General features: G+C 46.2%; 2 protein-coding genes across 4 annotated transcripts in view; one reads left to right on the top strand and one right to left on the bottom strand.

Moving 5' to 3' along the window:
* Positions 1 to 11,347, bottom strand: part of LOC133346510 (interleukin-6 receptor subunit beta-like) — a 34,506-nt gene extending 23,159 nt beyond the window's left edge. For all 3 annotated transcript variants that reach the window (XM_061558136.1, XM_061558137.1, XM_061558138.1), the window contains exon 1: positions 10,847 to 11,347. The gene's annotated coding sequence lies outside the window, so the exon portion shown is untranslated. The remainder of the gene's footprint in view (positions 1 to 10,846) is intronic.
* Positions 11,348 to 17,538: 6,191 nt separating this feature from the next.
* On the top strand, positions 17,539 to 21,631 carry LOC133346536 (cytochrome c oxidase assembly factor 7-like). The gene is made up of 4 exons (XM_061558183.1): positions 17,539 to 17,691; positions 19,522 to 19,662; positions 19,971 to 20,310; positions 20,605 to 21,631. Exons 1-4 carry the CDS (start codon positions 17,592 to 17,594, stop codon positions 20,774 to 20,776), a joined length of 753 nt encoding a protein of 250 aa, XP_061414167.1. The 5' UTR covers positions 17,539 to 17,591; the 3' UTR covers positions 20,777 to 21,631.
* The last annotated feature ends 489 nt before the right edge of the window (positions 21,632 to 22,120 follow it).

The following is a 22,120-nucleotide window of genomic DNA, read 5'->3' as shown; positions in this document are numbered from 1 at the left end:
TTGGTGGGTAAGTTTTAGAATTTGCCACAGTTGGACACCGACGCCGGCACACAATCGCCTACCCTTGCGAATGACCTCAGGGGGATTTGTAACGTCCACTACGAAGCAGGCTGCCCATAGTGTCGTGTATTTTTTGTATTTTAGGATTGTATATTACGGTTAGTTTATATTGTATACTTATTCAAAATTGAACATACTTTAGCCCCTGAGTATTAGTTAGACTTTGTAATTTTAGTATAGTTAGACTGTATACCACTTATTTACGTTTTTAAGATTCCTACATGTTGAATGTATGCACCTCCCTGCCATAGTAAATTCCTTGTTTGTGCAAACTTTCATGGCGAATAAAACCCTTTCTGATTCTGATTCTGATCACACCCGCACTAATAGTCAGGGTGGCCGCTTGCATGCACGATTGTACTGCATGTTGAACTACGTTCGCACCGCACGTAGCCAACTGCGCTGATCGTAGATGCGGGGGAAGGACGACAAACTAAACACAAAAAGCAGTTCTAAAGAAATGATTATCAATCTAGATATTTTAAAGGTGCACAGCTCCAGTAGCTTCCTAACATTGGAAGGAAGAGCGTTCCAGACGGCCGCAGAAACGCATCTGAAAGCGCACGATGCAGTGACCCGTCTTTGTTCGGTGGCCAGCCAAAAGCCGCTGCGAAGATGACCGGAGTTGGCGTGATGGTTCACAGTCCCTGAAGAGATCAACAAGGTGTCGCGGTTCAGGTGTTCGTTTGTGGCAAGCACTTCGTGTGTAGTGAGCGTGACCTTGATTTGAACCTCTGCAACAAGCCATCAAAGCGCTACATGTCACCGTCCGTGTTAATGTTATACTCTTAGGTATTTTTCGGTAAAGTCACGTAGGTAAAAAAATAAGAATAAAATCAAAATTAAAAAAAGTAATAATAAAAATAAAATAATAAATCACGACGTTTCGGAGGCAACACAAGTCTCCGTCATCAGGTGGGACCGTCACGTAGGTAGAAAATAAAAAATAAATAATAAAAATATTAATGGAAATAAAATAATAAATCACGACGTTTCGGAGGCAACACAAGTCTCCGTCATCAGGTGGGACCGTCACAGCTAAATTTACTGCATCAAGTGAGGCCACCTGATGACGGAGACTTGTGTTGCCTCCGAAACGTCGTTATTTATAATTTTATTTTTATTATTACTTTTATAAATTTTCATTTTATTTTTTTACCTACGTGACTTTACCGAAAAAACCTAAGAGTATGAATCCTTGCAGTCACGAAAGCTTCATATCTCGTATGCATGTTAACTGTGTACAGCATATGTTTTTTTTAAATACATCAGTGGAGTATCTATAAATGGATCACCCCGCATATGTTATATTAGATGTGAAACACACCATAGAAGATGCCCCCTGTGGAGTAGGAGCAATGAAACCAGCTTGCATGCCAGTAGTGAGAGATTATGATAACGTGCTTATTAGGAAGGCAGTGGACACAATCATGGCTGATGTATGTATGTACATGGGTTTGTGAGTGTATATTACAGTGACAAGTGAAAGACATTTAAATGTTATCATTCAATCCTGTCAGAATGCTTTTTCCCATCCCATCTCAAATCGTGAGCCTCTCAGCGCGTGCATGGTGGGAGAATTTGTGGTGAATTAATGACAAAGCTAAAACAAAATTCGTGATGAATATTTCATGTAAAAAAAGGGACGACATTGAAATTCGCATTCAAGCACAAGTGCCAGAGCCATAGCGAGACGTTCAGGCGACCGGTGCAAGGGGTCACCCTCAAGCCCCCCAATGTCTCCATAACTCCCCCCTGCACTCCCAATCCTTACTGATACGGCGCCAGTACCGCCCCACCAAGATAAGTGAGCCACCATCCTGCCAACTGCTGGCTACGTCTCGGCTGCCGCACCACCTCGCACCCACCCAGCCTCACCCCGCCCCGACACTGGTGCGGCACTGACAAATGAAAGGAACCCTACACAACATTTTAAATACCGTAATGCTACTTTATGACGGCGAATGGACGACGGGACGTTTTAGGAGGATGGGCTGACTTACAGTTCACACTGAACACTATTGGGCCCTGAGAACACTGGAACATTTCAAGAAAAGATGATAACTATTTTTTATTTGCTCCCCTGCTCCATGGCAGGTCTGACTCAGTCCTCACCTTCCATCCTGTCCCATATTGAGCAGAGGCACGGTGTAAACTGTGATCTCCTAAGCTCTGTTCCCCCCTTTGAAAACGGGCCACTTCCAGAAACGCCAGTGAGCCTACGGCATATTCTTATTGTTTCAGCCAGTGTCAATAATCACCATGAGCATCGTCATCATTTCCTTCCTTCTTCTCCAGACTCACTTGCTGCCGCCGTCCCCTGTAAAGCCACGGAATTCCCGTGAAATTCTCGTGGAGTGTGGGAGTCTCCTCGTAATGTCACTCTCCTGTGTGTGTGTGTGGGGTGACGAAAGACGGTTGTTGTTGTTGTTGTATGTGAACGTACGTGTGTATGTATGTCTTCGTGCACGTGTATGTACTTGTACATGTGTGTTTACATGTCCATGTGTTTTTGTATGTGTACATGTGTATGAGTACACTGTGTGGTTGAAGGTGCGTAGGTTTGTCAATGTGTTTCTGTGTCTGGGCAGTTGGAGGCAGTCGCTTTCCAACAACAACGGAGGGCAGAGGAGCGATGCTCACAACAACGAACGGAGCACCGGGCAGCTAAAAGTTGGCACAGAAGGGGGCACAGCTGGTGCATCTGCCAGTCATCTCAGTCAGTCAACCCATGGCACCTGCGTCTGTCATGTGACCTTCTACCAGTGGCGAGCCTTCAACACTTCACGTGGCCTCAAAGTGCACCTGGCCTGGCACAAGCGCGGTTGTGATGTCAGAGCCACTTATTGACGGATGTTGTTATTCTGTCTCTGTGAATGTAGTGGGGAGCGGTAGTGTAGTGGTTAGTGACTCGAGCTCGAATCCCGCTCACGGCCAACAACACCAGTGACAATTATCTGAACCGGTCCAGGGCCTCTCCTAGGTCGACTCAGCCTCAAATGAGCACCTGTGTAAACATCACCACTGGTAAGACAAAGGCGGCCAGGCGTAGTGTTGGCCACCCACCCCCTCGTGTGCCGTGCCGGTATTCATAGGTGCTCTCAAACAGCACTTGCCCCAACAATTTGTTCAAGGCGTGAACAGGTGCATCTTTGTCTCCGTATGCATGTGTAGAGTAACAGCGCCGGCTGCTGACGAAAAGTGGTACTGACAGCCAGGGCCGGATCAAGGCACGGGGCTTTAGGGGCTGCAGCCCCAGGGGCCTCCACCAGCTGGAGGGCCTCCAGAGATGAAGTGAAAAGTTATTTCATTTGTGAATGGTGAATTGTATTTGTTGTTAGCCTTGTAAAAATAAAAATTTATTTTTCTTTAAGCTTGTTTTCCTTTTGAAAATATTACTGGGGGCCTCACAGTACCTGTTGCCCAGGGGCCTACAAAATCTTAATCCGGCCCTGCTGACAGCGTAGGGCAGTACACGCGTCAGCAGGCGACACTATATACGGGGGGAAAGACAACTAAGGGAATGCTCAGGGAAGGGGTCCATCTGGAAGCCCCGGGAAGCTGCTAGTAGGTTCCAGAAAGGGGGAGCGTGGTCAGGGCAGAACAAGGCCACGCTGGGAGCCCTGAGCGGGAGCTCGGGGCTGTTGCTGAAAGTGGATCCCCTCGCCGTGCTGCTGTTCGTCACCATCGCCGCCGCCGTCTTCACCATCGCTGGGCGCCGCTAGCTATACAGCCTGCCAACTGTACTCGCTAGTGCCGTCGACAGTAGACGGCTGTGTGTGTAACCTATATGTAGAGGAGTACTGTGAGTAGCCAATGAGGGATGAGCGTAAGGAAGGCCGAATGGATGGAGAGCTATGCGAGGCCAAGGATGACGTAACGTCATGGGCCACGTAGGGGGACGTTCGGAAAGCACTTTCCAGAAGGTGGGCGGGGCCGAGCTAAGGGGGAGGAGTTATCGAGAGGGTTCTTAAGGGGGGCCACGTGAGGGACACGTGGTCGTCGTGGGGAGCCAGGGTAAGGATCGGCTGGAAGAGGTCTCTCTCCTCGTCGCGGGTGGTGTTGGCTGATCCCCCGCCCCGGGCAGACGGGTGAGAGAGCCTCGGGGTAGCCGAAGAGATCCCGACGTATATAGTTATCCCAGGTCCAAGTGAAGGAGGGAGAATAGAGTGCGCTTACACTGGTGTGAGTGTAGGATGCAGTGTGAGAGCGTGTACAGTATTAATACACGGCTGCCAGCCCTGAAAGAATTTCTCTTCTCCGTGTGGTTGGACTGCACTACATATATATAAATATAGTGTGCACCCACACAGGGTGCGTATAGTCCCCATTTGTGTGCAAGAATAAAGAAGGTGCCTCAAATGATTCCCGTCCCCGAACCGCGTCACGACGCATGTGTAAACACGCAGCGCTGTCTCTGGCACGGTTGGTCAATGTGCCACTCAGAAGTGGAAGTGCCCGTTCCGGCAAAGACGATTTTTCCCAGAAATGAGTCACGGGTGCTGGGGACCGCCCAAAATGTCCCAAGCGAGGCCAAGAGACACGCAGATACACGGGCACACTAACACAAATGGCATTTATTCCCCGTTAAACATTAACTGACGGTGAGGGCAAGTGCTGTTTTGGAAAACTGATCAAGGTTGGCATGACACACGAGGGGCTGGATGGGCAACATCATGTCCGGCCACCTTAGTCTCTCTTCCCAGAGCTGATGTTTACACAAGCCGCAGCAGGTACTTATTTATGGCTGGGTCAACCCAGAAGATGCCCATGACCGGTTAAAATATTTTTTATTGTTCGTGAGCGGGAATCCAATTCGGGTGGCCGCGAAGGGGTTCGCAGCGCAGAGTGCTAACCGTTGCACTATCACTCCCCACGTACACACACACAGAAAGGCACACGTAGGTGTAAACGGTCACAGAAACACTAAGCACACACACATTAAACATACAGGAAGATACAATTAGTCAAAAGCGCATACAACCCACAGCGCCTGTGCCAGGCTTTGTGCACGTTGAGATCACGTGGAGTGTCGAAGGCCACAAAACAAGCGTTTGAAGAACTCCGTGTGACGTTTCTCCCAATACTCGTTTTGTTCAAATGCCTGTTGGTGCCTTTGGTATTTAACTTGGTGTGGTGTGCTTTAGACAACCTGCAGTGACTCACAGTGCTTAAATACGGTGGGTTGTGAAGGCGTTTCTTTATGATAATAGTTGTAATGAGCTGATAAATTAAACCTGTACAAATGAGACAGAACAAAGCCGGAAACAATAAAAGTGAGACCAATAAGATCTGGTAATCCAACAACATTTGCTTCACAAGCCTGCCTTTGCTGATGAGACTGAGAAGGTGGCTCTGTATATCGCTAAATCCGATCCGGAGTTTGCTTAAACAAACTCTGTGGTTAATTATACACTGGTCAACAAAAAAAATACATTTTTTTCTGGCCTGGACTTTTTGCAGCTGTTTTAGACTAATTTCAGGGTGCTGATTCCAAATCTGATCTCAGATTTGCTCTATCACATCTCATTTTTATGCTATCGGCATACCCCATTTTCATTGATTTTACCTGAAATTAACTCTGTCACTTATGATTGCAAGTTGTTGCGAGTCAGTGACTGCTTTAGTGTTAAAATATGGTGCTGTATTTTTAGGATAGTGTGTTTATAATATCATTTTATGTAGATATCCACATTTATTTAATATTTTTCTTCTGCAGTTTTTATTGAAAATGCAATATTTGATATCTCAAAAACCTGATGTGATAGACAAAAACTGATGACAGATTTGGAATCAGCACCCCAAAATTACCTTGAAACCGTTGGAATACCTTATGCCAGAAAAAGTGTGTTGATCAGTGTTATTGGTCTTCAAAGCCGATAGGCTGAAGGGGTAAAACATATTTTATATATGTCACACAAAGCTGAGTTTTGCGAGGGTTTTCTTGCGGTGCTCCGGGTTCCTTCCACATGTAAAACGGTCATTAATATATCTAGAGGACTGCAGAACTTGGGGGCTGGAATTTGGTACCTGCTCACTGCCTGGCTGCTGACTGTCCTGCTTTATCTGTGGTGCTCGCTAGCAGCACTTTCTCCTACAGTCTGTTAAGGCTAGACGGGAGATCTTTGTATTTGTTGTGTATACAAGTGCAAACTAAAATCAGTCTAAAGAGGAAGTGTGTGTGAAATGTGTGTGTGTGTGAAATGTGTGTGTGTGTGAAATGTGTGTGTGTGTGAAATGTGTGTGTGTGAAATGTGTGTGTGTGTGAAATGTGTGTTTGTGGCTGTGTCCGTGTGTTCGACTTTGCAACGCGTGTGTCTTTGTGCGTGGGTGCACAGCGCTAGGAACCGAGTACATGAGTTTGATTTCCCAGCCACGGCTCACATCAGTGGTGAATCACGTTGGCATTGTGTCCTGTGGGGAGCGACAGTGCAGTGGTTAGCGTACTGCGCTAACAAAACCGGCAACCAAAATCGGTGACATATCGAGAACTGATCTTGGGCCATCTCGAGGTTGATTCAGCCTGAAATGAGCAGCTGGTGTCACGTGTGAACATCTCCACTGGGGAGACAAAGGCGGCCACCTTTGTGTGCTATGCTCACCTTAATAGTTGCTCGCAAAGAGCACTTGCCACAACAGTATGCTAAAGACTATATAGAGGGTCTTTGTATTTGTCATTGTATCTGTATGTATACTTCATTACGTGTGTTCGCTGTATGTGTGCATATTATTACGTCTATATACAGTATGTCTAAATAAAGATTCCGATCTAATGTAATTCCTCAATTATACAATCAACCCTACTGTATCGTGACGTGTTTTGGAATGACACGTATGCTAATCTAACCGATTTCTTTTCAGGAAGTTAAACATTTTCCTCTCAGGCAATTCAAATGGCCTTTCCATAAACACAAATACTGAAACCTGCAGAGTTCTGGGACCAGGGTTTGAGCCCTGGGTCTGAGTGTCTATCCGTCTCTCAGGAGATTAGAAATGCCAATTCCTTTCTACAATTCCAAGCTTTAATCCTATGACAACCTGGGTTTGAGTCCTAGTTCTGGGTGTATCTCAGGAATTTCAGAATGGCAAATTGATTTCCACAATTATGGAGCTTGAACCTGAGGATTACAGTTTGTGTCTCTCGGCCTCTGTATCTGAGGAGGTTCATAATGGTCATTTCTTTCTATAATTTTCAGCCTCGAATGTGTCTAAATGTTGAGCCTTAGGTCCTGGTTTTCCCTCTCTCAGCATGTTCACAATGGCCACGTAATTCCACACTTTTCAGTCTGGAAATTGTGAATTCCTAGTTTTGAACCCTTGGAATGTGTCTCTCTCAGCGTTTCTCATGGAGTTCATAATGGCCATGTCAGAGACAATGAGATCCATAATGGCCAGTTCCTTCCAGAATTCAAAGAACTGCCCTGTGCTGAGGTCGAGATTGACACAGCGCTGTCGTTTCACCATGCCCGTTGTGGCTCAGTGTGTTCATGGGAGAGATATGCTTGCGTTACCCTTCGTGTTTGTGATAACATGTTGCAACTTCTAAGTTCCTTAATATGTGTGGAGACACAGATGTATAACATGTGTTTGCACGCTGTCTGTGAGTTGTGAAATATGTCTACGTACGCAGAATGCTTCAGTTCAGCCAAATATGTGAATCGATCTTGGGCCTCCGCCTATGAGTATCTGGTAAAGTGTGTAAACATCAGAACTGGGGGAAACAAAGGCGGTCCAGGCATGGTGCTGACCACCCACCCTACCATGTGCAGTGACGGCCTTCGTTGGTTATCGCTCGCAGCACTTGCCTCTGCAATCTGTCGAAGGCTTTCGGGGGGATCTTTGTGTTTATATGTCTCCATATAATATCAAGATCATTCGAGGGTCAGCACATCTGACAGTTGTGTGACACGTGCAAGAGATAACACAGGAAGCAGGATATGTCCGCTGTGTAACACAAAACAAAACAAACATCCCCCGTTTAGCCCGAAACAGACTGCTGGGGCAAGTGCTGTTCGCGAGCACCTATGCAGGCCGACACTGTACACAACGGAATGGGTGGCCAGCACCACACCCGACCGCCTTTGTCTTCCCAGTAGCGATATTTTTACACACCGCACCAGGTACTCATTAGAGGCTGAGTCGACCTAGGGGAGGCCCATGACCGGTTCAGATAATCGTCACTGGTGTTGGCCGTGAGTGGCAATTGAACTCGGGTCACCGGGTTCGTAGTGCAGCGCTCTAGCCTCTACACTACCGCTCCCCACACGAAGACATACACACATGCATAAATACACACAGATTAACAAATACAAACTTCACAAAATATTCTAGATTTGAAGCTTTTGTGACTGCAAGGATTCATACTATTTGGTTGTTTCGATAAAGTCACGTTGGTAAAAAATAAAATAAATGAAATTTATCTTCTTGGTTCTTTCGGTAAAGTCACGTAGAAGGGAAGTAATAAAATAATAAAAATAAAACATAATAAAATAATTCTCACGACGTTTCGGCCATAACGCAAGCAGCCGTCCTCAGATGAAGACCAGGTCTGTCGGGAAGACAGCTTGCGTTGTGTTTGTTGAAGGGCTATGAAAGCTGAACAATTATACAAATGCTGTATAGTCAAACCCATGCTTATAACGAGGACAATTCGAAAACCATTAACTAAAAATGTATTTTGAGTCACATTAATTACCGTCCGGATGTTGATTTGGGTTCACTCTGAGATGTTTTCTTGTTCATGTTTTTGTTTGTTGCGGTTGCACCCGATTCAAGAGCCGAATGGCTCACAGGGCTACACCTAATACATGAAACTGAAGAGGGCAGAGTCTGCATAGAGCTCTACAATGTTGACAATGTTGCACAGAGCTCTACAATGCTGTAAGTGGCACGCCGAGCACCACGGAATAGACAAAATCACTGCCAATCAGTGCACCGACTAATTGCCCCCCCCGTTGAGTGGCATGCTAGGGTCACTCCATTGCTGGACTATTCGTCCATCATCCCGATTTGGTGATGCTGCTGCTGCTGCATTGGATGTCACAAATAACAACAACAACACTCAACACCTTCGTCAATACAACTGTGGCCTTCAAAGTAAAACTAATGTATAATAGGACACGTTCAGGGCAATGAACCTTCTTCATGTCACATACAATGTGTACTCTCTCTACATCATATTGCCCTCTCTGGGCAAGTGTTACTGACGCCCGTGCTGGGCTTTGTGCTGCTGTATTTGACCATACTTCACCACGTTGATCAGGGCATCGAAGCGAGAACATAGAAGTATACAGTACAACAATGGATTTGTCTACATCATTCTGTACCACGACACAAAGTGAAATGCCCCCCCCCCCCCTGTTTCGCCTTCACAGACTGTGGGGGGCAGGTGCTGTTAGCGAGTAGCAGCACCTATGAAGGGTTGGGGTGGACAGCACCACGCCCGACCGCCTTTGTCTCCCCAGTGGCGATGTTTACACACATCGCAATAGGTACTCAATTGAGGCTGAGTCGACCTAGGGGAAGCCCAGAACCGGTTTAGATAATCTTCACTGCAAATACAAAGATCCCCCGTATAGTCTTGGCAGACTGCTGGGGCAAGTGCTGTTAGCGAGGAGCGCCTATGACCAGCATCACGCCCGACCGCCTTTGTCTCCCGAGCGGCGAGATGTTTACACACCGCACCAGGTACTCGTTTGAGGCTGAGTCGACCTACTTCTCCACAATACACACACCCACACGTGCGTACAAAAACAACACGTAACACGGCTCTACAGGGTACAAGCAGGCAAGTTGTCATGTTGACAAACATTGCATCGGTTTCATCCCTCGCCCGCCGACTGGATCAACAGTGGCAGCTTAATCATTAAACAGCGGTGGCGTGGTGGAGTTGGGGTGGGTGGGTGAGTGGGTGAGTAGGTGGGTGAGTGGGTGGGTGAGTGGGTGAGTAGGTGGGTGAGTGGGTGAGTGAGTGGGTAGGTGAGTAGGTGGGTGAGTAGTGGTGAGTAGTGTAGTAGTGGTGAGTAGTGGTGAGTGGTGGTGAGTAGTAGTAGTACTGTAGTGTAATGGTGAGTAGTGGTGAGTAGTGTAGTACTGGTGAGTAGTGTAGTGGTGAGTAGTAGTCGTAGTGGTGAGTAGTAGTGGTACTGGTGAGTAGTGGTGAGTAGTGTAGTAGTAGTGAGTAGTGGTGAATAGTAGTGGTACTGGTGAGTAGTGTAGTAGTGGTAAGTAGTAGTGAGTAGTGTAGTGGTGAGTGTATAGTAGTGAGTAGTGTAGTGGTGAGTAGTGGTGAGTAGTAGTGAGTAATGGTGAGTGGTGGTGAGTAGTAGTGTAGTGGTGAGTAGTGGTTAGTAGTGTAGTGGTGAGTAGTAGTGTAGTGAGTAGTAGTGGTGAGTAGTGTAGTGGTGAGTAGTAGTGGTGAGTGTATAGTGGTGAGTAGTGTAGTGGTGAGTAGTAGTGAGTAATGGTGAGTGGTGGTGAGTAGTAGTGTAGTGGTGAGTAGTGTAGTGGTGAGTGTATAGTAGTGAGTAGTGTAGTGGTAGTGGTGAGTAGTGTAGTAGTAGTGTAGTACTGGTGAGTAGTGTAGTGAGTAGTGTAGTGAGTAGTGAGTACTGGTGAGTAGTGTAGTGGTAGTAGTGTAGTACTGGTGAGTAGTGTAGTGGTAGTAGTGTAGTACTGGTGAGTAATGTAGTGTGGTGAGTAATGTAGTGTGGTGAGTAATGTAGTGTAGTGAGTAATGTAGTGTAGTGGTAGTGTAGTGAGTAGTGTAGTGTAAGTGAGTTCCTACCCGCGCCTTCTCTGCTGGGCTGCGCGGACTCGCGATGCCCGTGGCCCACGTGGTGCGTGGCGTCACGTGTGCCAGGCGCACCTAGCCTGGCACAAGCACCGTGGTGACGGCCCCGCCACTTGATGGCGAACGCCGGTTGTTGTTGTATCTATATATTTATGTGTTTGTATATCTGCGAGCCAATGCGTATATGTATCTAAGGGTGTTATGTACGTGTGTGTACATGAATGTCTATATGTATGATTAAGTGTACGTGTATGTGTGTCGATATGGATGTGTGCATATATGTCCTCGTATATGTGTGTCAGCTTGTATATATGTGTGTCTGCGTAGCTGCTGTTGTCGGTATATGCGTGTCTCAAAGCGTATACACGATATGTCTGAGCGTCTGCTCGTGTACGTACGTAGTACAACACAAATGTGTAAGCCTCTAAGTATATATATGTAGATGTAGCAGTAGTAGTACACGCAGTACGCTCTGTGTGTGTCTCCCTCTCTGGCTCCCTGCGCACTCTGATGATCATCATCTTACAGAACGCCTCTCGGGGTCTGGGGCCGACGGGCAGGGCTCCCCCCCCCCCGTGTCCCCTTCCTCTTTACACTTTTTTTTAGTAAAAAGCGAAAGATTGATACTGGTAGGAACCCACTGGTTCCACCAGCCCACACGGGATTATTGTGTCCGTCCGTCGTGCAGGTAGGGGCTGGGTGGGGCTGGGTGGGGAGGGTGTGGATGGGCTGGGTGGGGAGGGTGGGGCTGGGTGGGGGGTGGGAGGGGTGGGGTTGGGTTGGGTGGGGAGGGGCTGGGTGGGGAGGGGCTGGGTGGGGAGGGTGGGGCTAGGTGGGGAGGGTGGGGAGGGGCTGGGTGGGGAGGGAGGGGCTGGATGGGGAGGGTGGGGCTGGGTGGGGGGTGGGAGGGGTGGGGCTGGGAGGGGAAGGGGCTGGTCACCCCGTGGTGCCCTTATAAAAGTCAACGTTTAACCTACTCACGCCGGCTTGTGCCCGCCCTCACAGTCGGCCATATTTGCGGAATACACCACGCCGCCGTTGACCCTGGCCATTGACCGAGCAACCCAACGTTGCTACCATATTCGACACATTCTGGTCGAGTCTGGTGCCGAGGCTTTTGAGATGAGTAGAAAACTGAATCATTGAATATTCCTCTCAAATGTCCATGTAACATTTATTTGCCTGCGTCCATCTGTTACCGCCTCTCGATAACATTTCCCTTTAACCGGTAGCTAATTAAAAGTCCGCAACACTTTTAGAGAGAATTATTTTGCCCCCGCCCACCACATCCTCATCATCATCGCTTTTTGCCCTCTTGTTGGAATTTTTTTGTTTGTCCTCATAGGATTGCAGGAATGTCGGGTACAATAATATAGCTTTATGATGGATGTCAGTTTTGACAGATATCTGCTTCATCTCTTGACCGCCAACTGGATCAATAGTGCAACGTACTCTAGTGGGAGTGCCTTACACATCCTGTATCATTCCGAGTGCAAATCCTGCCGAGTAGCAACATTCCGGAAAATATCAAGTTAGAAAGGAAGCTCTGACTACAACAAACTCCTTCTATCAGTAACGTTCAACAACAACAAAACTCAACACATGTGCCAACAAGACTGTGACCTTAAAATGAAGAACATTTTTACTGGTGACGTTTTGAGCAATGGATCTTCTTCATAGCACACGGAGAGAGGCAAGAAAAATAAAGTGGATTATAGGAGTTGGTGGCTGACCTTGTACACCATGGGGCCTGCTGAGAACTACATGTACATAATATTTTCTGATGACCAGTTTTAAAATTGGCTTATGAATAGTTACCTAATAACTGTTTTAGTGACAGACCCTTTAATAAATAAAAAGTGTGACATACTTTTCTACGAAAAAATGTTTTTAGCGATAATATTCAGATTATGGTTGCGAACTGTGCTGGTTTCCCCAGGATGTCCTGTTTTTTAAATAATTGTCCTGGGAAATCTGAGTCTCCCCAGGATATTAAAAATTAAAAGTCCCGGGTTCTGTCATTTGCATGTAGTTCTCCCCTCCTCCAGTATTGTGAGATATTCTCCCTATAATATGTCCCGATTGAGATATTTGTTTTACCTCAGAAGTGGCAACCCTGATCCAGAGAGAGTCCTTATTTGATCCCGACGAGAGCACATTGTCACTATGAATGTATCTGTCAAGGCAGGGTTGAGATATTTCGATCATGTTTCTATGTCGTCGTCTTGAACACTGGACAGCAGCTTTCAATCCTCACCTATTTTGAATAAAATAATAAAATAAAACAATTAAATTCTCACCACGTTTCGATTGCAACACAAGCAATATTTTAAAGGCCCCCACCTCTATCGCCTTGCACTGATATTGGCTCTGCACCTCGGTCATTGCCATGTATGTCTATGACATATTGCGAGCCTTATCAATTGCACTATTATATCAGGAGTGGGAGACACTTGGGGCTGTGGGCTATATGCGACCCAATTTCACACTGCCCATCCCGCCCACATCAGTCGTACCGCTTCGCAACGGCCCACACAATATTTAGCTATCACCAGAAGCATCTTAGGTGCACTAATCGGGCACTAAAGGCGGATATTTTTGATCTGGCAACAGCACTGTGTTTTTAAATGTGTACGTTCGCAGCCAATACTGCCACTTTAAGGGGCATCTTGCAGTGACAGTAGTGACTAGGGTATGTCTGTGTTAGTGTGTGGCCCATAAAAGGAATTTAAGAGTCCTTATTCGGCCCTCAGTAAGTAAAATGCTCCCCACCTCTGATTTATAAACGTAACTCAAATTCAGACTGTGACTTTATTTCAGCTGGTAAGGCCCAGTTAGCTGGGAAGGCCCATTTAACTGCAACCACCGTCGGCAGTGGTGGCAGTTCAAGACCAGTTCAGGGTCGGAATGCACATATTAACAAGAGCACAAACTAAAATTATTTACATGAAACCCATACCAAGACTGACTGCAAAGAGGATAATAAATAGTGCTTATATATAAATCAAAAACGGTCAGACGTTTGTAAATAAACCATATATACAGCCTCAGACATAATGAAGTTCAGTTTAAAGCATTCACAATTCTGGTTGGCTACGTACGGTGCGAAAGAAGTTTAATGTACATAAAAAATACGAGAGTCCTGTATTTAATCCCAATGAGAGTACATTATTATTATTATCTTTTTCAAGTTCAAGTTCATGTATTAGGTATAGACCTTTGAGCCATTCGGCTCTTGAATCGGGTGCAACCGCAACAAACAACAAACAAAAACATGAATAAGAAAACATCTTAAAGTGAATATGTGACTAACTGACTAAGGGAGGGTTAAGAGCTCTGCTTGCCAAATTTCGAATATCTGTAATAGCTTTGTCTACTATTGTCTGGAGCACCTTTCCCCCATCCAACCGTGCTATCGACTTCCTGCCTCCCCCCCCCCCCCCCGTTAAATACAACCTCAACATCTTCATTTTTTCCTTTATAATATGACTGTCTATTTCTCTCTATGAATTAAATATGCCCACTGTTTCTGTTTCTGCATTTCACATTGTATTGTATTGACTCTATCACACACAGAAGTCCCGAAGACTCACAGAGGTGGCCCTTATACTCACATAGAGCACAATATGCCCACACGGGGAACCATAGACTCATATGGAGACCTATGCCTGACTGGCTGTACACCATAAAGGTGTCCTTTGTTTCAGTACAGCGTCTTGAGAAGTGGACGCATTTAAGACGGCTAGACAAATCTGCATTGGACTGTGCAGCATCTCGCCGTAGCAATACAAATACAAATTTGCTTAAAGATCAGTGCATATTACACACTGTGACATGTGGATCAGAAATACAGACTTTGACCAAGGAAATGCTGCAAATAGCGCAATGAGATAAGGCCAGGCGCGTGCTTGGAATTACACTGAAAGACAGAAAGAGTAGCACGTGTATGAGAGAACATACACAGGCTAGAGACATATTTACTGGTAGGAACGCACTGGTTCCACCAGCCCACAGGGGATTATTGTGTCCGTCCGTCGTGCAGGGATGGGCTGCGTGGGGAGGGGCTGGTCACCCCGTGGTGCCCTTATAAAACTCAACGTTTAACCTACTCAAGCCGGCTTGTGCCCGCCCTCACAGTCGGGCATATTTGTGGAATACACCACGCCGCCATTGATCCTGGCCATTGACCGAGCAACCCAACGTTCCTACCAGCTCCCTCCGCAGGAATGTGTTGACTCAAGAAACGTATATGGGCTTTGGCAAGACAAGTCGCTGGAAGGGGGTGTCTGTGAGTGGTCGTAATGCGCCTGCGATGACGTCCACCACGGATCACGAGCAATGAAATCAGCTCGTGTAAGGAGCTGGATGGAGCATTGTCGAATTACTCCAGAGCGTTCGAGTGCTCCTTGAAGAAGCTTTAAATAATTAATTTGCCAAAAATGTGTGGGAGGACGCGGGGCACAACATAGGTGTGTCGTAGCTACTAAATAAGAGATGACAGAACAGCTGATTTTCGTTGAGTCATTATCATATCAGCCATGATAATGACAAAGATACGGGACTGTATTTCAGACTCTGTTTTCTCGACAGACCTGTTCTCCACCTGAAGGACGGCTGCTTGCGTTGTGGCCGAAACGTCGTGAGAATTATTTTATTATGTTTTATTTTTATTATTTTATTATTTCCATTCTACGTGACTTTACCGAAAGAACCAAGAAGATGAATCCCTGCCGTCACGAAACCTTTAAATCGAAAAATGGGACTGTATTTGTTAGATGAAAGTCTCCTTCTGCTGTCGTCATCTGAAGGAGACTAATTTATTTGCTCCATCTCAGGGTGGAAACTGAACTTGTCATGCTGCGTGTAAGTCGATCACATTGGCTCTCATGTATTTGGTGAAGAGGACCCCAATGCAGTTCTTCAGGAAGTGTAGTAGGATTCTTTGTTGAATAATGCACCAGGCCTGAGTGCTTGTGAAACGCTCGTATACAATTATAGATGTGCACGTTCTTACACAACTGGGGGAAACAGAGGTGCGGTTAGGCCCTGCCTGTACACCACCCTCAGCGGGAATTTAAAGGGCGCAGATAGTTTGACATGAAATAATTTAACACGAAGTTAACATATTATTCGTTCTTTCGGTAAAGTCACGGAGAAGGGAAATAAAAAAAGAAAAAATTTCGAATTCTCTGAAAATTTTTTTGCTGTGGTTTCTTCCTGTGGTTTTCACACCTGATGATGATTGCTTGTGTTGCAATCGAAACGTGGTGAGAATTTAATTGTTTTATTTTATTATTTTATTATTTCCCTTCTACGTGACTTTACCGAAAGAACCAAGAAGATGAATCTCTGCAGTCGCGAAAGCTTTAAATCGAAAAAAACGAAGTGAACATTAAATTGTCTGGTGATGCTTCTTCGTGCACAATCACAATTTGTGTTTACATCCTTAAATGTTAAAAGTCGTTTGCGACATTTTGGGCAATGGCACCATTATATTTGCTGGAACGGGCTATTGCCTGAAACGTCGCCTCTTATATATTTCTATTTTGAAGGTCACAGTGTGCTCTTGACAAATGTGTTGAAATTATTTGTTTGTTTTATACTTTAGAATTGCCCAACATTACGAGGAAACCTCGCAGTGAGCTTAAAACTCAAGAAGCGGAGTTTGTCGTCAACAAACCCACTCTAATTACACCGACATCGACTGCTTTATTCATAGCTGTTAGCCCCTGATCAAAATTCGATTGAAAGCTTCCGTGACTGCAGGGATTCATCTTCTTGGTTCTTTCGGTAAAGTCACGTAGAATGGAAATAATAAAATAAAAAAAGGTATTATTTTTATTATTTTATTATTTCCATTCTACGTGATTTTACCGAAAGAACCAAGAAGATGAGCCCCTGATCAGTGCCCTACATTCTTACAGACCAATTCAGACCTCATTGCTCACCACGTGCCCCTTATACCTCTCAACGTTCATCCTACAAAGTCCCACCACAAGGGGAGAAACACAAATAGACGAGACGATGTGTTTGCCAGCTGCACGGCGTATGGACCTGAAAACTCAACATCCCTGTACAAGAACGCGGGGTAAACCATGCGGGTTGACAGGGGTGCATCATCATTGTTTCGGGTCACGATTTTTAAAGTTTTGAGGACAATGAGAATCGATTAATCCTTGATATTATATAAGAATCGATCCAATTCATCACTGGATTAATTTTCAAGGGGGGAGAATCGAATGATTGTTTTGTGGTAATCGAGATAATCGATTCTTTCGTGATTTTCGTGTTAAGAACAGTGGCAGGAATCGATTCACATTTGAAGTTACGCAAAAGAATCGATTATAATCCGTAACTCAATAATAATCGTGACGTCGTCGTGGAGAACATCAAAGACAATCAGCTGCCGCTAACACATCCTAAATAAATCCGTCTCTGCACAGAATGCTGACACGACGCACAACCCACCAGCCCAGCTATGGCTTATGGACGAAACACTTGGATTAATCGATTAATCTATTTCACATCGGGCGATTTATTTCGGCTCACGATACGTGAGTCCAATGGCCAAATAAAAAATGAGGAATCGATCCACGCTCCAAAGTGATCAGAATCGCCGGCAGTGGAGGAGGAGGGAGGGGGGGGAAAGGAATCGTCACCCGGTAACCTCTCAGCGAGGAATCGATGTGTAGGTAATCGTCTTGAAGTAATCGCTCTCTTTAACGGGAATCGATCCGCGATGTCCGTCGACTTCACGAACGAAGTGGAGGTCCGCGAGTTCCTCAGCGGAATCCGCACCGAGTACAGCTACCAGTGTCTGCGGGAGCGAGAACCAGAGGGTACCACACTCACACGGGGACCACACTCACACGGCTACCAGTGTCTGCGGGAGCGAGAACCAGAGGGTACCACACTCACACGGGGACCACACTCACACGGCTGGCTACCAGTGTCTGCGGGAGCGAGAACCAGAGGGTACCACACTCACACGGGGACCACACTCACACGGCTACCAGTGTCTACGGGAGCGAGAACCAGAGGGTACTCACACGGCTACCAGTGTCTACGGGAGCGAGAACCAGGGGGTACGGGTCCCCCACTCACACGGGTACCATGACACGGGGACCATGACACGGGAACCATGACACGGATATCAGTGTCTATGGGAGCGAGAACCAGGGGGTGCGGGTCCCCCACTCACACGGGTACCATGACACAGGTACCAGTGTGTACGGGAGCGAGAACCAGAGGGTACGACTACTCCACTCACACGGGTACCATCACACGGGTACCATGACACCCTTCTAATAGGAACCAGAGGTCACGAATCCCCTTCTCAAACCTTTACGCTTCAAACCAACTCCACCCCTCTATCTAAAACGAACACGACATGTCCCGATAACACGAACACTGTCCCGAACGCTATTCCTCGTGTAGACACTCGCCACGGCCTAATGTCTCTCGATAATACAGACATTAGCCCTGACGCTACGACTAGCCTGGACACGCTAGTGGACTGTCACATCTATTAAAGGGTGATGATGGGCTCTAGATTTGAAGCTTTCGTGACTGCAAGGATTCATACTTTTAGGTTTTTTCGGTAAAGTCACGTAGGTAAAATAAATAATAGAAATAATAATATAAAAACATTTTTTTATTTCTATTATTTAATAGAAATAATATAAATAAAATTACTTTATTTCGAATATTTTTAATATTTATTTTTATTATAAACAAATAGTAAAATTTATATAAATAATAATATAAATAACAGTATTTTATTTCTATTTTTGTATTTACCTACGTGACTATACCGAAAAAACCCAAGAGTATGGTGATGATGGGCTTTGTTCAGTGCAGTCCTCGGTGGCTGGGCAGAGGAATCAAACTCGACACAAGTTGATCCAACCACGACTGGGAAAGCCACGTGACACCGCCGTGTTGCTGTCTCAATGTCATCGGCATGGCCCATTGTGCACAGTTCGTCTCGAAAGCGAAACATCACAAGTTTAAATCTCAGGGGTTTGACTGACCATCATCATCATCCCTCGTCATCATCAATCATGGTCTGCTGCTTGGGTGGTCTCTTCAAGCCATCACTCTCATCACTGGGTCCCTTCACTCATTTCGTGAACTTGTTGAGCGTCACTTTTGTTTTGCTTGTTATCTTGCGTCCCACTTTTTAGCTTTGTTCAGGTATCCCTACACATTTCCTGTAGTTCATTGTCATTGGATGCTATAATGATGATGTCACACGCGAATCTGAGATGGTTAATATTTTATCCATTTATTATTGTGCCTTTGTTTCTCCAATCCAATGTTCGGATAATATTTCTAACATTGCCGTGAACAATTTTTGTACAAAATCATGTCTCCTTGGCTGACTTCTCTGGTAATGTTTTATTACGTAATACAATCTCACTGTTGTACCACTTTGTGGGAAGTAATTAGTGTTTGTCCAACTGTGAGTGTGCCAAATATATGCAGAATTGAATTCACTGCCTCAGGTTCCCAATTGCAGATAAGTGCTGTCCATTGCTTTTTTGAAAAAAGGAACACTTTGGCTTTGAAAAGAAGTCAGATAATGGCTCGGTGGTGGATTATGAACCCCCTGAGACAGCTTTTGTGAGACACACCCTTAAAGGACTCGCACTGTCTCCCACCCACAGGCTGCCATCGTCTGGCTGAGTTCCTACACAGCGTCGAGCGAGACTTTCCAGCGGCAGCCAAACTCCTGCAGCTGAATTGTGAGAAGAATGGCTTCACGAAGAGCTGTGCCAAGCTGGGGACGTACCACGCGCTGGGCAGGGGTGAGCACGCCCACACCACCTACAGCACGAACTCCTAAACAACACAAACACTACAGCAATTCCTACAATCTAACACTACCGCCACTTAGAACACTATACCACCTACAACATTAATACTGCTACCACCTACAACACTAATACTGCTACTACTACTGTCAAAATGACAGACCTCATATGGCCGCGGACCATGTAAAACAAATCATTGGCCAGGTAAGGCTCGTGCACCGTGAATTCCCCACCCCTGGTGTATAGGGCAGTAGGCTCATGGTTCCTGGCCGATCGGTGCCTGGCGTGTGACCCGTCTCCAGGAGGAGTGGTGGTGGATTTGGCTCGTGCTGTTGAGCTCTTCTCGAGGTCTTGCCTGGGGGCGGTGACCCCCGACCCGGCATCTCCAGCCTCCGGTGCCGCGTCCCCAGGCTCCGTTGCCGCGTCCCCAGGCTCCGTTGCCGCGTCCCCAGCCTCCACCACTTTCACCCCGTCCCCTGAGGGCTGCAACAACCTTGGCGAGATGGCCAGGCAAGGCAGAGGCTTCCCTGGCGGGCAGGCCCGTCCGGAGGTGGCTCGCCGCGCGTTTGAGTTGGCGTGTGCAGGTGAGGTCGCCTCCAGCTGCCTCCAGCTCAGCGTCATGCTCATGCAGGCGGAGAGCAGGTGAGACGGAGGCCTTGGTCAACTGACAATACATTACATGTTATGTAAGCAGACATTCATATTTCTGTGTGTGAATATGTGGGTCCCTGTATTTGATACGTGAGTATTTATGTGTCGGTGAGAGCTTACGGATCTTTGTGCGAGTCTTTAAATCTATGTTAGTCGATAAGTATTTGTGTGAGTGTATGTGTCCCTATGAGGTTATGAAGTTTTCTATGTCAGTAAATTGCTAATGGGTCTGTGCTTATAATTTTGTCGGTGATGACGATGTTGATGTATCCACGCTGTTTGCAGGGACATGCCGCGCGCCTTGGTCTATGCGGAGCGCGCCTGCCACCTGGGTCACCCGTGGGGCTGCATTAACGCCGGGCGGATGCTTCACCTGGGGGATGGAGTCAAACCCGACCCTGAGAGGGCACGGGAGCTCAGGGAGCGAGCCACGCTGCTCGCCCGGGCAGCACACTGAGGACTTACGCTTACGAGACAAGAGATATGATAAAATAATGGACACTTGAGCTTTCGCCTTCCATCTCACTGACCAGGATTGGCACTAGCAAGGGAAACGCAGTACACGTGGGCACTCAATACACAACACCGATACGCCACGACATGGTACGTGATGGTACACGATACTCCACACTCCACAAATATGAACCCGTGTGATATGCATGTACCCATGTGATGCACATGAAACTATGAATCATGTGTATCACGTGTCCAGCTTGAATACAGAACACACGGCACTTGGTGGTCTCAGACTTACTCAGGCTGACAGATTTATCTGACAGAATCCAAAATTTGGGACCAAGAGGAAGATCTAGTGCCAGGCGGTGGTGATGATGAGACTGTATGAGCGGTCCCTGAAGGATTGCGTTAACTGTGACAAGAGGAAGACCTAAAGCCAGATGAGATGCTGCACCCTGCATTGGATCTGGCAGAAGCAGGGAAGCAATGCTGATGTTTGGTGACCTCTGCACGGACGGACTGGTCTTTATAGTATATGTTTTGAAGGGATTATTATTCTTGGGTCTTTCGGTAAAGTCACGTAGATAGGTTCAAAGAAAATAACAAAAAACTACGACGTTTCGATCGCAATGCAAGCAATCGTCATCAGGATGTACCCATGTGATGCACAGGAAACTATAGTAATCGTCATCAGGAGATGACGATTGTGTTACAATCGAAACGGTAGTTTTTTGTTATTTTTGTTTTCTTTGAACCTATCTATATGACTTTACTGAAAGACCCAATAATATGAATTCCTGCAGTCACGAAAGCTTTAAGTCTGATTATTGTTGGGAATTTTGTCTGGAGAAATAAAGAACACGTGATTGTTCTCTCAGCACGCGTTTTTGGTTATGTGTTAAAGTGCATTAGTGGGATTTGGTCGCAGACAGGGGGCCAGTGCTGTGAGCCAGCCCCTGTTCAAAAAAGATGAAACCCCCAAAAAATCAGCTCGTGTAGCTACACTGCTAGCTTGTGCGTTTCCTGGGAAATCTGTCATGAGTGAATCTTCATGAGAAAACTATTTTAAGTTTCAGTCAAGAGTTCCATGAGAATATGCTGAATCACTCCACTTTTTAACACAACATCCTTGTAAGATCTGTTTGTCGTGTGCTTTCATTTAATGCTAACACGGCCGTTATGGCTAAGTCATCCTCGGGGAGGCTCAGGTTAGTCACCAATTCTATTTGCCCCTTTCATAGCCAGGAATCAAACCCCGGTATTGTATGGTGTATTGTTCAATGCGGTCTGCGATCAAATCACCTGGAATGCATCCAGTCGCAAAAAATAATCAGACTGGAGCCTG

The sequence above is a fragment of the Lethenteron reissneri genome, chromosome 24 (assembly GCF_015708825.2).
Source record: "Lethenteron reissneri isolate LAM-NWPU_2019-01 chromosome 24, ASM1570882v1, whole genome shotgun sequence".
Taxonomy (NCBI): domain Eukaryota; kingdom Metazoa; phylum Chordata; class Hyperoartia; order Petromyzontiformes; family Petromyzontidae; genus Lethenteron; species Lethenteron reissneri.
Note: the sequence above shows the minus strand (reverse complement) of the source record. Positions and strands in the feature narration are given on the sequence as shown.